This window comes from Sminthopsis crassicaudata, chromosome 3 (assembly GCF_048593235.1).
Source record: "Sminthopsis crassicaudata isolate SCR6 chromosome 3, ASM4859323v1, whole genome shotgun sequence".
Taxonomy (NCBI): Eukaryota; Metazoa; Chordata; class Mammalia; order Dasyuromorphia; family Dasyuridae; genus Sminthopsis; species Sminthopsis crassicaudata.
In genome coordinates, this window is record NC_133619.1 from 84,448,631 (window position 1) to 84,469,036 (window position 20,406).

Genomic DNA, 20,406 nt, shown 5'->3' on the forward strand with positions numbered 1-20,406 from the left:
ACTTTGGCAGTGCCAGAGCCACCACCAACACTCTCCCTATGCCCATAATGTCCAGGTTGAAGAAACTGTGATCAAAAACAATCCTAAATTTCTAGAGATTAGGAATGTGGACATCACTCCTGCATTGTAGGGATTATTAACTTGGAGTTTAGAAAATTGTTTTTAAAAAATATCTGGATAATGTGAATACACTAAGCATTTTCCAATAATTCTACATAGTGTATTTTACACATTTAAAACATTATTCTGTGAAGGGGTCCATAGGCTTCACTAGATAGACTAACTTAGAGAATTGAAAGAAATATTGGAAGTTTCTTTTCTTTATACAAGTCTGTTGTCCAAATAATCTTACGGAACACTTTTCTATGAAAAACTGTTTGCTAAGTGTAACATTGTCTGAAGATCTCACTGCTCATTCTTTAGTAATTTTTTTTTTAAACATTCCATGAGAACTTTTTGTCCAAGTGCACAGCTTCTGAAGTAGACTTTTTAATCTTACTACAAAGATAAGGAGTAACTTATGGGAAAAAAAAAATCTCCTAATCAGTTATTCTATTTTAAATTCTCTTGCTTATTTAAGAAATGCTTTTTCAAAACTTCGATAGGAAAAGTTCTGAAGTTATCAAAGTGCGTGGCATTAGTGCAGTGAGCAATTCTCTCTTTTTGTATTTAAACATAAGAGATATTTAGGGTCATTCTGGTATTCACTTATCTAAAGGCAACATTTTGTGGTGAAAAGAATACTAAACTTGGAAGCACTGGAGTGTCTGGTTTAAAGCCTGACTTTGTCAGTAGATGCAATGTGACCTCAGGCAAGTCACAGGTGTTATCACAGGAGATTCATCAGAGATGGAAGGGGTATCTGAGGCCATCTAGTCCAACCTATATCCAAACAAAATTCCCCTTTACAGCATGTCTTTCAAGTAGCCACCCGGCCTCTGCTTGGAGACCTCTAGGAAGGGAGAACTAATCCCAGAATATGAGTTGGGAGGTACCTCAAGGGCTATTTACTAATCTACTTGACAATCTGCCCAGTTTCTAATTGAAAACCTCTACTGAGATGGGATCCACTTTTTTAAGGCAGTTCATTTCATTTTCTGACAATTCTTTTAATAAGTTTTTCTGATGTCTGGCCTATCTCTGACTTTTTGTAGCTAACATTTACTGGCTGAACAGTTGGCCACCTCCAACAGGAGGTTGGCCCCTCCTCCCCATGAAAGCCATGAGAAGGAAGCTGTTATGCCCCACCTCTTCTCCCACTTTTTCTTTGACTTGATAAATGGATAGGAAACTCACTGTACCTCCTGAGGCTTCCCCCCCCCCATCTTTTTGGATAGCCTTTATTATTAGGAATCTTTTCCTTTTCGGCTTTTACACATTGCTTTCCTAGTTCTGTCCAAGCAGAAAAAGTCTAATCCTTCTTTTTATGTCATAATCCCTCAATTAAAGATAGTTTTTCAAGATGTTGTCCTTCATCTCAAGACTTCTCTTTTCCAAACTAAAATATTCACTTTATTCAATTAAGAATTTGGTTAGGACACATTTTCAAGATCCTTCATAGACTCAATCAACTCTCATAAGTTTTGTTTTCCTCATCTTATAAATGAGGGTAATATCCATAGCACCCTCATTGCCTACACATAAGGCTGTTGTGATGATTAAATGAGACAGTGTACATAAAACACTTGATATACTTTAAATCACCGCATAAACATAAGCTATTACTGTCACTATTAAGTTGTCACAATTGTGAGATCATAGCTTTGGTGATAGCTATAAAAAAGGTTAGGAATGTGGTTTGAAAACAATACATTAATGAAACCTCAGAAAAAAGTTAAGTGGAAATTTAAGGTTAAATAAAAAACTGTAAAAATTTTAGTTATCTTATTAAATGTACCCATAAGAAGTTTTCAGATCAAATTTTCTCTTATATGCTGAGGAAATTCATTGTTCAGGAAATTGAAAAGCTAAAATGACAGGAAATAAAAAGTATATCCAATGCAATTCTTTCCATTGTTAAGGAATACCTTTGAATGTAAAGCATTAGTCACCAAAAAATGCTAGAATCTTATACTGTGGGGAAAATGGTCTAGGAGCTTTGTGCCTTTTAAAGAATGTGATCACAGTTCTAAGTACATTGTTCAAAGAGCATCAAGGTGAGGTATTTATTCTTTTGGAGGAGAAGGATTGAAAAAGTGGGTGACTGAGAAAGGAAAAGCCTATGATGTGATAAATATTGACAATGAAGGACTTTATTATAAGTTAAACAGGGTTGTTTTTTGGTTTGTTAGTTTTGGGTACTCACCAGAGTAAAGATAGAAGGGAAAAACATCACCTGCTTATGAGGAATTGCTGACATTGAATACATTAGAATTTTTAAAATGCTATTGATTTAATCTATAAATGTCGATTGCTCTCTAAGCACTAGGTGAATTCGTTTACATTTTTATGCTAACAAGCTTCTGAATATTAAATGTGAGAACAGATATGAAAAGGATTATTTGGTAACATCCAAAGATACCAAGTTCTCTAATAATTATTACTTGTAAAATGTTTAGCACAGTGCCTGGCACATAATAAATGTTAACTATTATTACTTGTCCATATGGTAATAATATCAAGTAGCTAGTATCTATGTACTGATTTATAAACCACTTGAAAGTGGTTTATAAATTTGCAAGATTAGTAATCTAATTATCCCCATTTTCTTGATGAAGAAATTGATGCTAATGAGTGATGAAGTGATTTGCTGCAATTCCACATCTAGGACATATGTAAGACTAAACTTGAACTCAGGCCTTTCTGCCTTCATCCCCAAGTGCTCTCTCCCCTGTGCCATTCAAATGTTTGATAATGTTTTGAAACAATTCACAAAAAGATCTGTGGGAACATATACATACCACAGGCTGTTTGGTGATGTCCACTAAATCCTTAATATTGTAATACTGATGTTTTTCAAAAGCTGAAAACAACATGTCCAAAACCTGTTGCTTATCAGCTCTAGCTCGCTTTCCATCTTCTTTCTTTTTCTTCTCATATTCAATCTATTTAGAAAATGAAACAAATGACAATATACATTTAAAACACGTTTAAAAATTTAAAAAGTCATTTCAATTTTATCATTCATTAATACTTGTAATGTCAGTAAAGAATTGGCACATAATAAAGACCACTAAAAGGGATAACTGGCAGTAAGACAGCTTATAGAAAATGAAAAGAAACACTGGTCTTACCAACACTTTGAACTATATAATTCCTCTAGCACATATGATCACTTACTCAGAAGTACCATTTTGTTTTGTCAGAAGGAATAGCAGAATGATTAAATTAGTTTCTTTTGAAAATGAAAATTTTAAATATATATTGTAATTAGAGATTTCAAATGAGTGATTAAAAAAAAATCAACTTAAACCACTCTCTAAAGGATTTTGAATACTTAAAACATCAATTTAAAAAACATTTTAAAATTCCATTGAAATAAATAAGCTAGAAAAAAAATATAAGCATACCTCATGTAACACTGCTCTGATTAATGCTGAGTCTCAATAACATGATTAATATATAACCAAATTCTAACATAAGTTGATAAATCCTTGTTAATTAAAAAGGTCATGGATGTGCATGGTTGTGATAAGCCCCATAGATGCTAATTTCTTCAAGCCTCAGTCCACTCACAGTCACCATATTTCTTACTGGACATGTATTGTTCTGATAGAAAATAATTAGCTCCATCAATGACTCTAAGTAGACCATGCCAATAATTTTTTGTCATTTAAAATTCTCAACTAATAGCAATCTATTTAATTTTATCCAATTAACAAAAATGTATTTTTTTTCTTTCTACTCCCACCTCCCTAAAGAAAAATACAATTCTTGTAATAATCAGTATTAATACTGTTTTCTTGAAATGAAAGGCAAATAACTTGACCAATAACTAGAGAAATTAATTCAGGCTTCTTAATATGAAGATTTGCTGACCTGCTCAAGAAAACTTTAAATTGAAAACTGAGAAAAGAAAATGTTCACTTAAAACTGTTATAATTTTCAGAGGAATAAATATAAGTGATAGAAAGTGGCTTCATTTATGTATCAATACAGAAATTATAGGTAATAATGGAAACAACATTTAGCAGCAGAGAATGCAACTAAAATGGAAGTATATGATTTGTTAACAACAAATGGTTTTTAAAGAAGAGGTTTGATAGAATATTGTACACTTGCATAACAATCTAAAAAAAGACACATTTGCATAAGGATCTATAAAAGCCTGAAGGAAATACTTAGGACAGAAAAAAAAGAAAAAAGAAATAATATTGTTTGATAAAGCACATTGTCAAATAGCAAACATGGAGAGAAGATGAAGTAGATCTGAGTTTGATTGCTAGATCTGACACTTTGTTGCTGACTGTAGGACCCTGGGCAACTCAATTTCTTCATTTATAAAATAAAGCTAATACAGGTACAAATATCCATCTCTTGTAGTCTGTAAGATTTTAAAGAAGTGGGCCTACATATGTGAATCTGTAATAAAATTCTCAAGAAACCAACATGATTACAATAAGAAAGAAAAGGAGTATGTGTCTAAAGAGATCCATGCAGATTGAATCAAAGGGTGGATAAATCACCCAGAATAGAGATTTGTAGAAGATAGAAGCAAAAACAGTATCAGGAGAGAGTAAAGGTTGACAAAGAACCCTATTTATGTAAGAGGGTGCTCCTCACAAGTACTTGGGGTATATGAGAGAAAAAAAGAAAATGACAGAGATAAGAAATAGCTCTTTAACTCTTGCTTTACTTTTGTTTTCTCTGTCAAGGAGACTTGGATATACAGAACAGGGATATGAAACCTGAGTTCAAAGCACCAGCCAGAAGAACTATATCCTACAAATATTTTTGCATATGTGGATCCTTTAATCTCCTGGAATATAGACACAGTAGTAGCAATGCTGGATCAAAGGATATGCAGTTTGATAGTCTTTTGGGCATAGTTTCAAATTGCTCTCCAGAATGGTTGGATCAGTTCACAACTCCACCCAGTGTCCCAGTTTTCCTATATCCCCTCCAATGTTTATCATTACGTTTTCCTGTAATCTTACCCAATCTGAGAGAAATCTACAGGTACCTCAGAACTGTCTTAATCTGCATTCAGATGAACTATATCCTAAGAGTAAAAATCTGGCTGCAGTGACTGCTAAGCCCACCTGGTAATCTATAAAAGATTAATAGAATGGGAGAGGCACTGTAAACCTGATGCCTTGATTTTTAAAGATGAAAAAGGGTGGATTCTAAAAACTATTGGCCAACAAACTTGACTTTAATTTCTGGATTACATAAAAAACCAAGGATAAAAAGGGATAGTTTATGAATATTTAGAATGGAAAACCAGTAATCACTAAAACAAGTCATAATAAAATAATCCCATTTCCTTTTCTGATATTATTACGAACTTTGCAGATTGGAGGAATGCTACAGCTGGAAGTATACACAAAGGTTGCAGCAAAATATTATAAGTTCCTCAGACAGCACTGAGACATAGTCTGAAGAATCTTAGCCAGGGGCAAAGAAGATTTAGGGCAATATAATCTCTGTCAGTAAACTCCTTGGGGATGAAGAATACTTTATTCTTTGTATTTCTATCACTAGCACTGTAATACAATGGGCAGCTAGGTGGCACAGCAGATAAATTTCAGCATTAATAATTGACTTTCTAAATAGAATGCTTCCTGAATAGAAAATTTCTCTTTGAAAAGAAAAAAACAAAAACAAACCATATACACACATATAATACACATAAAAATTATAATTGTAAGTTCTAGCTAAAATTTCACAATAGTCCAGATTTTGGAAAAATGTGGTCCATATTCAGATGAATTTAATAGGGATAGGGCAGATTCATCCTCTTGAGTACAAATCAGAAACTTATTAGCGGGTGACCCTGGGCAACTTACTTAATCCTATTTGTCTCAGTTTTTTCATCTGTCAAATGAGAGGGAGAAGGAAATGGCAAGCCACTTTAGTATCTTTGCCAAGAAAACCCCAAATGGGATCACCAAGAACTGGACATGACTGAAATAACTGGTATATACTGGGCTCTTAGTAAATGCTTGTGGATTAAACATATTTTTTTTTTCTAAAGTTATATATAGAGGAGCAATCAGACCTGTTGAACTTATTCCCAAAGGCAGATCTAAGAGAAAAAAATGGAAATGACAAAAAAAAGTATTTTTCAACTCAATAAAAGGAAAAATACCTTCACAATTAAGAGTTTTAGGGAAAAGTGAGTCCTTCTTCACTGGAGGAGATTTTAAAGTGAAAACCAAGGTCACCTGTGGGGGGCTGTGATAGAAAGAATTCTTATATTGGTATGTGATGGATTAAATGTCCACTTAAGTATTTTCCAAAACTGTGTGTGTGTGTGTGTTATTGTCAAAGAAATGAAAGTTAGGCAACCCTTGGCATGTACCTTGGAATTGATTTTTAAAAGTTTAGATAAAAGCATGATCTTAAGATCAGAGTCTTTAAAAAGGAAACTTGCTTCAAAGCAATGAATAAAAAGATTCTGTGAACCAGGGAGAACTCAACTGAAGTTAGACAACTTAGTTTATAGTAAATACAGTCTAAATGAGTTTTGTAATAACCTTCTGCAGCATTCAGTATCTTAGAAACAGTAGAAGTAGTAGAAGAACAAGGAAAGTAATTAGCACTTATACTGCACATTAAGGCTTGCAAAAACACTTTAAATGTATTAACTCACCCTAACAGAACTCTCTCAGTATCCTCTTCTCTCCCACCAGATTGTGCTTTGGGTACTCAGCAATTTCCTGGTTGATGTGGGAGACTCTGTTAGCATACCCTGCCTCTTTTCTCACCTCACTGTTCAAATGGCAACAAGTAAAAGAATTCTCCTTGGCATCCCAATTTGTAGAGTAAGGAAAGGAATAGAAAGCCACAAATCTACTCTATGTGGGTAGCAGGGCTCAGTCAGAGACATAAAGAACAGAAAGAACCGACAGGATGTCAGTATGTGTGTGGGGGCTATACTATGCTGAAAGGAAAGTGAATAATATCTAGCTGAGACCTGTTTCCCTAGAGTTCCCTAAGACTAGCAAAAAGGGAATTCTTCAATGTGGGTGGGAGGAGGCTGAGACAGTTTTTATCTATAGTTCCTAAGAGAGCTACCATTACATGGGAAAGAGTCAGAAATTGAGCACTGGGAGAGTATAAGGACAAGAAACTAAAAGGGGAGGGAAGGGAAGAAATATTTGGTAGGTATCTATGTGCCATTACAAATATTACCTCATTTGAAACACCAAAGATTTCAGGAGGAAGAAAATTTAGTTAAAAACTCAAGACCACAGGCAGGAAAGTAAACAGAAGATACTTAAAAAGAAAGGAAGATGGCTTCTAAGATATCTAAATGACATCAAATTGTCAGTAAGTAAAAAACAAAAGAAAATTAAAATCACACTTAATAAGAGACAACTCTCATTTCTCAACAGAGCATGGAACTATAGCAGGATAACCCTGAATGGTTCAGGAAAGAAGTTATAAAAGGAACAAATGGCAGAAGTCATTGCTTGTACAAAAATTTGAATCCACGATGGTGAAACTATTCAAAGAAGCAAAAAGAATAACAAATGACTGGGATAAGAAACATATAGAAATGAAAGACAAGGTGGAAGTAATAAAAATTTTAAAATCATGATTACCATTATAAGCAAATAACAGCAATCTCAAAGACAGTTGTATAGAGACAACTTAAGTATCATATGTCTCCCGAATAACATTACAAATAAAAAACCTGAACACACAATGCAAAAATAATAAAAGAGTTGAGAACTTCTGAACACAAAAGCAAAGCACTAATTGAAAAGAATCCATAGATTGGCCCTAGGAATGGAAAAGGCAAAATTGAAGGTCAGAGAAAAGAATTTCACATTTTAAGACCTTAGAGGCAGAAAACTTTGGTTGGTGTCTAGTATTAATTTGTGACAACCCCACTTAATAGTTGAATGTAAAAGACAAAAAGAAAATATGGGGTTGGAGAAACTGGTGCACTGATAACCTTTTTTTAAAAAACCTAGGGAATATGAAGTAGTAGGAAGCATCAGTGAGAAGCAAAATCTTCAATACTGGGTACTGGATGCCAAGAGAAGGAACCAGCACTGGAAAGGTGAGTAAAGAATATGATGGTTTTAAGAGAAAACCAAGTTTCACTTAAGGAATATAAGAGAGTGAGAAAGAAGGTAAAAGATAGTGGGTTAAAAGAGAGTAGGAGATCCAGAAGTCACTGTGGAAGCAAGAAGAAAGGGACTAAGGATAAGCAGAAACATGAGTGTAGGAAGAGATTTTTGCTTAGGAAAATTGGAAGAACAAGAAGGATTCATTGGCCATGGGATAGGGCAAGTAATAAGTAGGACAATGCTTGGAAAATAAATCAGCCTGAAGTGTTTAATGTTGTTATAATGGTACCTAGAAAAATTTTCATTAATGCCTGGCTATAACATTTACCTTTAATTACAAAACTGATTAAGTTCAATTTCCTTTAAAAGCAATGAACAAAATCATTTAAAAATGCAAGTTAACACATCTACCTTACACCTATCAGAATGACAAAAATGACTAAAAAAAAAAAAATACAAAAAACTTGTTGGAATGACTATGAGAAGACAGTCACAATGGTGTACTGCTGGTGGATTTATTAATTGGCACAATCATTCTGGAAAGCAATTTTAAACTATTCCCCCAAAGACACTGAATTCAGTGGTGCTATTAGATCTTTACCTTAAAGAAATCAAAGAAAGAACTTTTTTGTTGTTGTTGTACAATCTCGAGTCAAAGCTCATGCCCATTAACTGAGGAATGGTTGAACAAATTATGGTATATGAATGAAACGAAATATTATTGTGCTATAAAAACTGATGAAAGAGATATTTCAGAGAAATTTGGGAAGCTTTGCATGATTTAATGAAGAGTAAAGTGAACAGAACTAGAATAATTTATAGAATAACAACAATACCATGAAGAAAAACTTGAAAGACTTAAGAACTCTGATTGATATAATAAACTAGAACTACCAAAAGATCAAAGATGAAACAATCCTTCTGACATGAATGAGCTGGACTCAAAAGAGTTTAATGAGACCTCTGCGGATGTATCTGTTTTGCTTGACTATGAATCTTTGTTACAAAGGTGGTGGTTTTCTTTTTTGTTTGTTTGCAGAGAAGAGTGGAACTAGTAATCATGTCACAAAAATAAAGAAAAAAGTTGTTATTAAAGAATTTAAAAAGAAAGAACAGAAGATAAGTTCAAAAGGAAACACAAAGAAAAAAATGAATTTGTTATGTACTTCAAAAAGAAACTGTACATAACAGACATTTATGATTTTACATTTAATCTTTCTTTCTCCTATTTTTTATGTGGAAATGCTACTTTTTGGATTATAGTCTAGAATAAATTTAGAAATAAGTTAACAAATATTTTAGAATTTTTTAAAAAACCTATGAATAAAATTTTCCACTTAAAATCAATAACTGCTTATCTGTGAACACCGTAGTTAAAAAAAAAAATTAAGCTATACCAGATTTTCATTAATCATTAGACATAAGAACAAAAACAGAGAGGTACAGAGAAAGAAATTCATGAAACTTACATTGTACTGATGATTAGCCACAGGTTTAAAATTTGTTGTAACAGCTTTGTCCAGCTGCTGTGATAATCTTACAGGTTTTGAAGATTCTTCTATTTGTAACCTGAAAAATAGAAGAACTATTAATACAACCTTCTGTGTATGGCCAAATGCTGCCACTTAAAAAAATTATCTCCATAATTCAGCTAAGAGCAATTATACCTTATTGATAGCAATATTACAAGACAAACTCAAAAGTATGCTAGTTTCAAAACAAAATATATTTCAGTACTTGTAAGTCTAATGTAATATGTGATTTCCATTTGTAGATGGAATTTCTCTCATTACTTGATGTATTTATACCATGTTAACTTGTGTTAAGTCTTAGAATGCAGTAATTCTCAAAATTTTAATATTAAAAATTATCTTTGATCAATAGACTCAAATCAATACATTTTTCTTAATATGTGTGCATATTAGTATTCAAATGAATACTCACTGAAGTTCTATATTTAAATTAGTGAAGTTAAGAAGAGGGGAAGTTTGGGGAGAAAGATAATGAATTCAGTTTTATTTACATCAAGTCTAAAATGTTAGTGGATATGAGACATCCACTTTGAGATGTCCAATAGGTAACTAATAACAGCAGACTGGAAATTAGGAGTTGGGTTAGGGCTGGACAAACAGATCTGAGAATCATCTATACAGAGATGGTAATTAGATCTATGGGAGCTTATGAGAATACCGAAAGCTCAGGATGGAGTCCTATGGGGCACCCAGGGGACACCCTGGATTCTGCAAAAGTATCTAAGGAGTCAATTGCATAGAAAAATCGGAAGAGAGCAGAGTGTGTCAAGAAGATGCAGAATGGAAAAAAAAAAAAAGAAGATGCAGAATGATCAGAATGATCAAGAAAGATGAATACTAATAAAAAGACCATTAGATTTAGCAATTAAGATACTATCAATAACTGGAGAGAAGAGTTTTAGTTGAATTTTGAAATTGGAGGCAGGATTACAGAGAGCTCAGAAAAGAGAGAAAACAGAAATAGAGGCACCAGTTGGAAACAGCTTTCTCAAAGAGTCTAGAAACAAAAGGGAGGAGAGGTTAAAAGATGATAGCCACGGAGGATGAGGTATCAAGTGAGGATTTATTGAGAAGGGGAAAGACACAGGCAGATTTTAGGAAGTAGTGAAGTTGCCAGTGGGCAGGGAAAGGTTGAATGATCCAGGTGGTAATCTGCTGGAGGAAGTACATACAAGTACCAAGAATAAAACAATTCCTACTTGAAAGGAACTTGTATCCTATGGAAGTACAGATAAAAATATAAAATGAATAAAATCAAATATGCACAAAGTAATAAAATATAAAGATCTGGAGGGAGGGAATTAACTGCTTGAGATGATTAGGAAATGTTTCAAGCATAAGATGGTGTTTGAGATGTGTCTTAAAGGAAAAAAGGAATTCGAAAGAAGCAAGAAGAGGGTACATTCCAAGTATTTTGCAACAGAGTAAAAGCACAGAGATAGGAGAATGAATATTGTACATAAGGAAGAGAGAGAAACCAATTTGGTTGGCAGGATTACAGTATTGAATTCAAGGCCAAAAAAAAAAAAAAAAAAAAAAAAAAAAAGGCATCTACAACACAAAAACAGTAAGGTAAAATTCTTAGTAATGCAAATTATTTGAAAAAAAACAAGTTATACGATCAAGATTAGAATGTAATCTAGTCCATCAATATTTGTTTGAGCACCTACTTTTGTATAACATACAAGTTGATATTGTGGAATTTAACAAAATTTAAGAGAGTTGTTGTATTCAAGGAAGAAAGGGAAGTATGAAGGAAAAGATTAGAAGTCAGAAGTCATGGATTCAAGTTCTGCCTGTCAGTTTTTCTCTCTGGGTTTCACTTAGTTTCTTTATCTGAATAAGTGATGGTCTCTAGGGTCCTCTTTCTCTAACAATCTGAACCCACTATCTAGTTAAGAGAAATAAAACAAAAACTGACTAATGGGTCAGTAGAAATGATATCACAAAGCATCATTTGACAGTGTCAAATATACTATGTGGTCAATTGATGCTAATAAAGATCATATAATGGTGAAAAAGGCTAAGGGGACCAAGGAAAGCGTCATAGAGTCTGGAAGGAAAAAGATAAAGTCATTCCAGAATCAGGAAAGTACAAAGACGTTTAGTAGGCAATAAACTGGGTTGGAGGAAGAAAAGATTTTTATGTACTCAAAAGAGAACAAGACCCCCAACTTTCTATTATAACTAAATGAAAGAAAACCCCAATTAATGAGAATTTTTAAGCGATTAGAATATAAGAAACTTAGATATCAAAGTCTAGGAGAATGTAATTATATACCAAGTTCCTATGATACTTAATACTTATTAAAGTTTATTTTCAATTTTATAACTTTCATTATTAGAGATGTTTTTTTTCAAAGTACAAGTTTTTCAATGTTACCTATCTAATAGTAAAGAAATAAGTGTTACTAGGAAACACATTTAAGTACTCTGCTATCAAGAAGATATAATCTTTTGGGGAAACAAATTATATACAATTTAAAAAATTAAATTAAAACAAGTTATATGCAATTAAAAAAATAGAATTCACACATACAAACAGAAGGCTAAATCCTAGGATACTGCCGTTTGGTAAGCACAGTAAAGAACACATTGGAATTGACAAATGATTGAATTTGGGAGAATACAAAGTATATCTATGTGGATTTTAAATTTGAGAAGAAATAGAGGAGTACATCTACCTGTAGTCTCAAGAGGCTAGTAAAGAGGAGAAAAGGAAATGTCTTCTGCACATCAATCAACAAAGATTTACTGAACATCATGAGCTAAAAGTCAAAGGTGACACAACACAGCACAGTATCTGACACATTAAAAAGTGCTTAATAAATGCTTGTTCACTGTTGACTGACAGGTTGTGAACTTGTGTGATTAAAAGAACAGTGGCACCCTTGACATAAGTATGTGTTCCAAAGAGGGTTCTATAGGAGTGATGATGAATTTTATTTTGTACATGTTAAGCTTCAGATGCTTAATAAACACCCAGTTCAAAAGTTCAGTGGGTATTTGATGATATAGGACTATCATATCCATTTACAACCTCTTGTGAGTTATCTCTAGACAGATGATAATTAAATCCATGGGAACTGTAAGGGTCACTATGTGAGAAAGCATAGAGGAAAAAAGGGAAGGAGGCCTAGGACATAGCTGGGGTGTTATGGGCCAGAACTCTGTACTTGAAACAAGGATTCTTACAAGGTGCTAACTAAGTGGAATTGCTAAGACAATGGTTATCTAGTTTAGCATGGTGGTGATTAATAGTTCTCTAGTTCAGTACATGTACTTAGTACTTAATATAGTTCTACAAGATTCACACCTACAATGATGTAATTAAAATAGAGCATATAAAACTGGGACAAACTCAGCCAGACATTCCATCTTTGATCAGGCTTCTGGTGGCTCTCCTCCTTCCTGCAGTTTGGGAGAGACTGGTTCAAGACTGGTTCAAGAAGATTCACTCCATCTCACACCACCCTGGTGGCTGGTCTTGTGCATTTCTTCCACTGAGACCAAGTTCCATCTGAAGGCTCTCCAGAAAACTAGTTGAGCCCCAGGCAAGGAGATAATAAAGAATTTGGACTTTAACACCTGGCTATTCTTGTGGTGATTAATCTACTGAAAGGAAGGCTGGTCTAGGGACCTCTAGGAAACCAACAAGAACACTACAGTGGGTAAACTCACAATTAGGAAGTGTGATACAAATGATGACTTGGAAAAGAAGATTGAAAAGTAATGTCAGATAGATTGGAAGAGTCAAACGCTCCTGAGGAAAGCATAGTTAACTGAATCACTACCACAGAGAAGTGAAAAAGTTTGAGGAGTGAGAAAAGGTAATTAGATTTGGCAATTAAGGGATAATTAAAAGTTGAGAGAAAGGGAGAATTCAAAGATAGATGAATAATCATTCCCCATATTTTAGCTACTGAATTGAATCAACATGTAATCAAAAAAACTTAAAGAGGAGATGATGCATTCAAGAACATACATGTTTTGACATGACTACTTGATCCCTGAATGTATTACTATGTATCTGTGTGTATAATATGTGTCTTCTGAAGATACATTTCATAAAGTTCTTTCCTTAGTGACACTCTCTTTCCAATCCATCTTTCTCTTGAAGCCCCCTTCCTCTCATCAGTTTTTTTACTGCACCATGAAATCTTTGTTCATGTTTCAAATAGCTCACTTTACTATTTTTATCTTTGGGTCATCTAGAAGGGACATATAGTCAGATCCCCTTTTCCCATAATAAATTATTTCCAGCAGATTGATCAGAGTTTGGGTTTCAGTATATTTGGGTATTTCATTGCAAACATTAGCTTATGCTTATCTTTTTTTGTATTTGCACTTATTATGGGTCACTGGATTTCAATCTGTATTTGGATTTTTTTGATTTATATTTCTTTTTTAAAATCTTAAGCACAAAACAGTTTTGTCAGCAATTGAGGCTATCTATAATTTCTAATGTCACATATTTATACATCACATTTATTGACATATATTTCTCATATATATATGTCATATATTTAATGTTATTAAACATTTTACAGAAAATAATAAATGTTGGCACAGTCCTCTCTTTCCTAGGAAAGAAAGCTCCAATAGAATCTTGGTCTTCCAATTATCTGCTGAAAATGCCAACTATTATTTTTATGCTCCTTCCAAAAAGAGCTTTCAGTAGTTTAAAACTCAAAAGGTTAACCTGTAGAAATGAAAGGGAATTAAAAAAAAATCTTAAAATACTTTAATTAACTTTGAATAATTTAAAGTAACTTAAAAAGGGTTTTATTTAACACTACATAATTCATTTAGCACTATCTCATGAAGTGTCAGAGCACATTTTCACAATTTTGCTATGCAGCAACAATGCACTAAATTAATGATAACTGACCTTCTAGACTTGGTCAAGGGCAAATTAAAAGCACTATGTTGAGTAATTTCATTTGGTAGATAGTAATGAAGCAAATAATTAAAATGCACTAGGAAAGTTTGGCAATATATATTAACTAAGAATTACTTTGGAGACAAGGGAACGTGAGATAGGGTAAAAATATGATGAATCGATTTAGCTTAAGCAAAAGGAGCATGTCTCTGTGGGGAGTTATCCTAAACCAAGGATTTATATTCTCTCACTATGACCACTTAATCTAAAAACTATAAGTGTATGTAAATGTAAACATTTACTTAAACCTACAAGAAACACTTAGAATGTTTATATAAGGTGTCTCAATCACACCAGAGAGAGCAAGCTCTATTTATTTTATAACTCTGAATGGTATCTTGACTTAAAGATCTATTATGGAAGAGACTGAAGACTAATCTTGTTACCTTGATGCAGAGATTTAAAGTTGAGTTAGGTCAGTTAAGAAGCATTTATTAAGTCCATACTATGTGAATGTCACTGTGCTAAGCTCTGGGAAACAATCTCATGGAGCTCATATTTTAATGGGGGAGACAAGTAAACACCGATGCAAATAAAAGATATTCTGAGATAATCTCAGAGGGAAGGAAATAGGAATGGGGAGGATGAGGAAAGGATTCTTATAGAATTTAAGATTTTAGCTGAATCTTGAAGGAAAACAAAGAACAAAGTATTCTGGGCATGAGGGACAGCTAGTGAAAAGGCACAATTTTATGTAAAAGAAAGAAGGCAGTATATATTTCTTGACTGTTCATGATACCGATAATAGAATAAGTCATAGAAACAATAGATAATTAATTTCATTAAAGACAATAGCAGCATTGAGACAACACATTAAAAGTTATGGGATGCATACAAAATATCCTTTAGGGGAAATTTTATGTCTTTAAAGGTTTTTAAATATACTTATTTAAAATAGCAATAACAACAACACCAAAACACACAGAAGAGATCAAAGAATTGGACATGCAACTAAAAAATCCCCTGGAAAAACATCAAATTTAAAAATCTCAAATTACAAAAATAGGAATCCTGAAAATGAAAAAATGAAAGCAAAAAACAAACAACCTTTTGAATTAATAAAATTAGAAGTAGATTTTCTGAGGAAAAAAAATAACCATTGGCTAAAAAAGAGGAAAACCAAACAGAAGCAAAAATGAAAAGAGAATTTACAAGAAATGCAGAATTATTAGACATCATATTTGTCCAACTATATGCCAACAAACCAAGAAAAAGCTATAAATGACTATCCAAAGGGGGAACAAACTCCCACAGGGACTAGACAGAATTATAAAAGAACCTTAATCACTCAAAGAACAATTAACAAAATGTTTATAAAAACATATGAGGTATCATTTTTAACTTTGAAACATCTCTAGCACATATTCCCTTCTGTTCTCTGACACTGTCACATATTCTGGTGCAACTTGTCATAGCTCATGCCAAGACAACTGTTTGCTCGTTAAGATCTCAAATCTCTCTCCACTCCAGTCTATAATCTATTCAGTTGTCAAATTTACCTTCCTAAAGCACAGATCTGACCAAGTCATCTTCCTCTATTCAATGAATACAGTTGCCTTCTATATCCTCTCAGTTTTAAAAATGAAATCTTCTATTTTGCTTGTAAAGTCCTTCATAACTTTGACCCCTTCTTTATAAAAAATTCTATTTTTTGATTCATCTTTCCCTCTTTCTCCTTCTCCCTCTACTTCCTCCCCGCGCCCTACCCCCATCTGTCTGTCTCTCACAAACACATGTGTAAACTTCCTGCTACCCCCACCCCTGAAAAGAAGAAAAATAAAACCTGTTACAATCATGTATGATTAAACAAAACAAATTCTCTCATTGATTATGTTCTACTCTAAAATGCTTCAAACTGCATTTTGAATACATCACCTCTCCATTTGGAAATAAGCAGTATACTTATAAATCCACTGGAATGGTGGTTGGTCATTAATGAAAAGAGTTTCTAACTCTTTCAAAGTTAAGTTCTTTTATAATATTGTTGCTATTTTAGAAATTGTTTTCTTAATTCTGTTTACCTCACTGTCAGTTTTATATAAATTTTCCCAAGTTTCTCTGAAACTATTCCCCTCATTATTTTTAACAGCACCATTCCATTTCTTTCATAAACCCTAATTTAATTCCCAAATGATGGGCACCAATCTCAATTTCCAATTCTGTGTCACCAAAAAAAAGTGACTTTAAGTTATTTTTTGTATACATGGGTTCTTTTCTTTTTCCTTTGATTGCTTAGATATTGATTTAGTAGCAGTAGTGCCAGGTTTAAGAGTATGTACAACTTATTAGCTTTTGGGGCAGTTATGAATTAATTGTCTTCCAAAATGGCTGGACCAGTTTATAGGTACAACAACTCTGTTTTCCCAGAGCATCTTCATTATGTTTCTTCCCACCCCTACCTTTTAAAGTAACTTTGCCAATTTGATAGCTGTGGTAGCATTTCAGAGATGTTTTAATTATTAATGATTTAAGCTTTTCTTTTACATGGCTTTTGGTAGCTAAGATTTCGTTCTTTGAAAATTGTTTGTTCATATCCCTTTAACCATTTATAATTTGGAGATTTTTTTCAGAAGTTTGCTACAAAGATTATCTCCCAGATTCCTATTTTCTCTTTTACTTTATATCACCTTTTATGTCTAAATCATGTACCCATTTGGAACTTTTGGTAGACAGTATGATGTTGATCTAGATCTAGTTTTTATCAGACTTCTCTTCCCAACCACTTATTGTTGAAGAATGAATTCTTATCCTACAAGTTGGAACCAAACACTAGGCTACTATACTCATTCCCTCTGGTATATTATATAACTAGTCTGTTCCACTAATCAACCTCTATGTCTTATCCAAATTGCTTTGGTGATTCTTATTTAGTAGTATAATCTGAGATCTGGCACTGCTATACCTTTTTCCTACTTTCCCCCTGCATTAATTCCCTTTAATATTCTTGATCTTTTGTTCTTGCAGATAAATTTAAAAAAAAAATTATAACTTTTTATTGACAAAACATATGCATGGGTAATTTTTCAACACTGACGCTTTGCTGTTCCAACTTTTCCCCTTCTTCCTCCCATCCCCTCCCCTAGATGAATATAATCTGATACATGTTAAATATGTTAAAATATATGTTAAATACAATGTATGTATACATATTTATACTTGCTGTATAAGAAAAATCGGATCTAGAAAGTAAAAAAAAAAAAAAAAAACAACCGAGCGGGAAAACAATGCAAGCAAACAACAACAGAAAGGGTAGACTTTTATTGTTGTTGTTTTTTTCCCCCTAATTCTATAAAGTAATCCTTTTGGTTGTTTGATTGATATGGTACTGAGTAAGTAAATTAATTTCTATAGTACTGTCCCTTCCTACCTTTTCAATCTTCTTCTATCTTAATTCCTTCTATGTCCTTTTTAGTTAAGTAATGCTGGTCTTCTCTCTGTTCCTTGTACAAGACAATCAAGCTTCTGACTCCAGGTATTTTTGTTGACTGATCCCTATATCTGGATTTTTCTTATTCTCTCTCTTTACGCCTGGCTTTCTTCAAATCTTAGCAAAAGAACTACTTTCTCCAAGTATTTCCTAGTTTTTCTTGATATTAATGTCTTCCCTCTGAAATTGTCTCCAATTGTCTGGTATATATCTTGTTTGTATGTTGTCCCTTCTCCAACATTAGACTGTGATCTTTTTGATAGCAGGAATGTTTTTTTTGCTTTTCTTTATATCCTTACCACTTTTATCATAGTGCCTGGCACATAGCATGCAATTAATAAATGCCTGTTGATTTATTAGAAATGTTAGTTACAGCAATAAGAAAAAAGACATTGAGGAAATAAGCGTGGCAAAGAAGAAACAAAATTATTGCTATTTGCAGATGAAATGATGTGCTTAGGGAACTTTAGAGAGTCAACTAACAATTAATTGAAACAATAACTTGAGTGATGTTATGGAATATAAAATTAATCTGCATATCAGCATTTCTGTATTTTACCAGCTTAGCAGGAAGAGAAATTACATTTAAAATAACTACAGAATATATAAAATACTGGAGATTCTATTATTAAGCCACATACAGAAACTATATGAATATATTGCAAATTAATCTTTAGGGCAATAAAGGTAAACTTAAGTAATTGGAGAAATATTAATTTCCTATGGATAAATAGAAACAATATGATAAAAATGACATTACCTAAATTCATTTTCTTATTCAGTACCATACCAATCAAACTAACAAGAGATTACTCTATGACATTAGAAACAGTAACAAAATTCATTTAAGAACAGAATTAAGACTCTTAAGGGAAATAATGGGGAAAAAGGGGGGGAAAGGAAGGAAGGCCAAAAGTAACAAATCTCAAACTATACTACAAAGCAGTATGGTTACTGGTTAAAAAGAAAAAAAGGAGGCAAATGGGTGGGAAGATTAGATATATAAAATATAGAAGCAAATGAACCCTGGAAACTCAGTGTTCAATAAACCTAAAGACGTCAGCGACTGGAATAAGTACTCATAATTTTTAGCGACAGTTTTTGTCACTATTAAATAAAAATTGCTGGAAAAACTGGGCAGCAGTTAGAAATTGAATTTAAGCCAATACTTCACACCTTATATTAAGGTTAGCTCCAGATGAATTCATGATCTAGATTTTGTTTTTTGTAATATTATAAGGAAATTACAAGGAAGAAATGAATGACCTTTCAGATTTATGGACAAAGGACAAGATCATGAACAAGTTAATGACCACATACGATAAAAGTTGAGCACAAACAAATTCAATATGGCTAAAATTAAAAGGAAAGTAGTTAATTAGGGGGAAAAAAAAAATCAAACCTCTTTACAGCAAGTTTCTTTGATAAATGTTTCATGTCCAATAAAGTGATTCAGAGCACCAGCCTTGAAGTCAGGAGGACCTGAGTTCAAATATGATCTCAGACATTTAATATTTCTTAGCTGTTGTGAACCTGGGGCAAGTCACTTAACCCCAATTGCCTCAGGGGGAAAAATAATAATAAGAGCCATTTTCCTGTCTAATGGCCAAAGGATACAAAACAGGTAGTTCTCAAAGGAAGAAATTTCAGCTATCTATAAGTCACATTAAAAACAACCAAACCTCTGATTGATTTTTCTTTTTTTGGGGGGTGGTGGTAGTTTTATTTTTTTTTTAATTTTATAATTATAAAAATTTTTGACAATATATATGCATGAGTAATTTTTAAAATAACATTATCCCTTATATTCATTTTTCCAAATTTTCCCCTCCGTTCCTCTACTCCCTCCCCTAGATGACAGGCAATCCCATACATTTTACATGTGTTACAGTATAACCTAGATACAATATATGTGTGTAAATACCATTTTCTTGTTGCACATTAAGTATTAGATTCCGAAGGTATAAGTAACCTGGGTAGATAGACAGTAGTGCTAATAATTTACATTCACTTCCCAGTGTTCCTTCTCTGGGTGTAGTGTTTCTGTCCATCATTGATCAACTGGAAGTGAGTTGATCTTTATGTTGAAGATATCCACTTCCATCAGAATACATCTTCATACAGTATTGTTGTTGAAGTGTACAGCGAATCTTCTGGTTCTATTCATTTCACTCAGCATCAGTTCATGTAAGTCTCTCCAACCCTTTCTGAATTCATCCTGCTGGTCATTTCTTACAGAGCAATAATATTCCATAACCTTCATATACCATAATTTACACAACCATTCTCCAATTGATGGACATCCATACTACAAAAAGAGCT

General features: G+C 33.0%; 1 protein-coding gene across 3 annotated transcripts in view; it reads right to left on the bottom strand.

The window, feature by feature from the left end:
• Positions 1 to 20,406, bottom strand: part of GTF2F2 (general transcription factor IIF subunit 2) — a 166,846-nt gene that overhangs the window by 24,154 nt on the left and 122,286 nt on the right. For all 3 annotated transcript variants that reach the window (XM_074299136.1, XM_074299135.1, XM_074299137.1), the window contains 2 exons: positions 9,653 to 9,752; positions 2,901 to 3,044 (listed from right to left, as the gene is read on the bottom strand). In XM_074299136.1, coding sequence (XP_074155237.1) covers positions 2,901 to 3,044; positions 9,653 to 9,752 — 244 coding nt within the window. The remainder of the gene's footprint in view (positions 1 to 2,900; positions 3,045 to 9,652; positions 9,753 to 20,406) is intronic.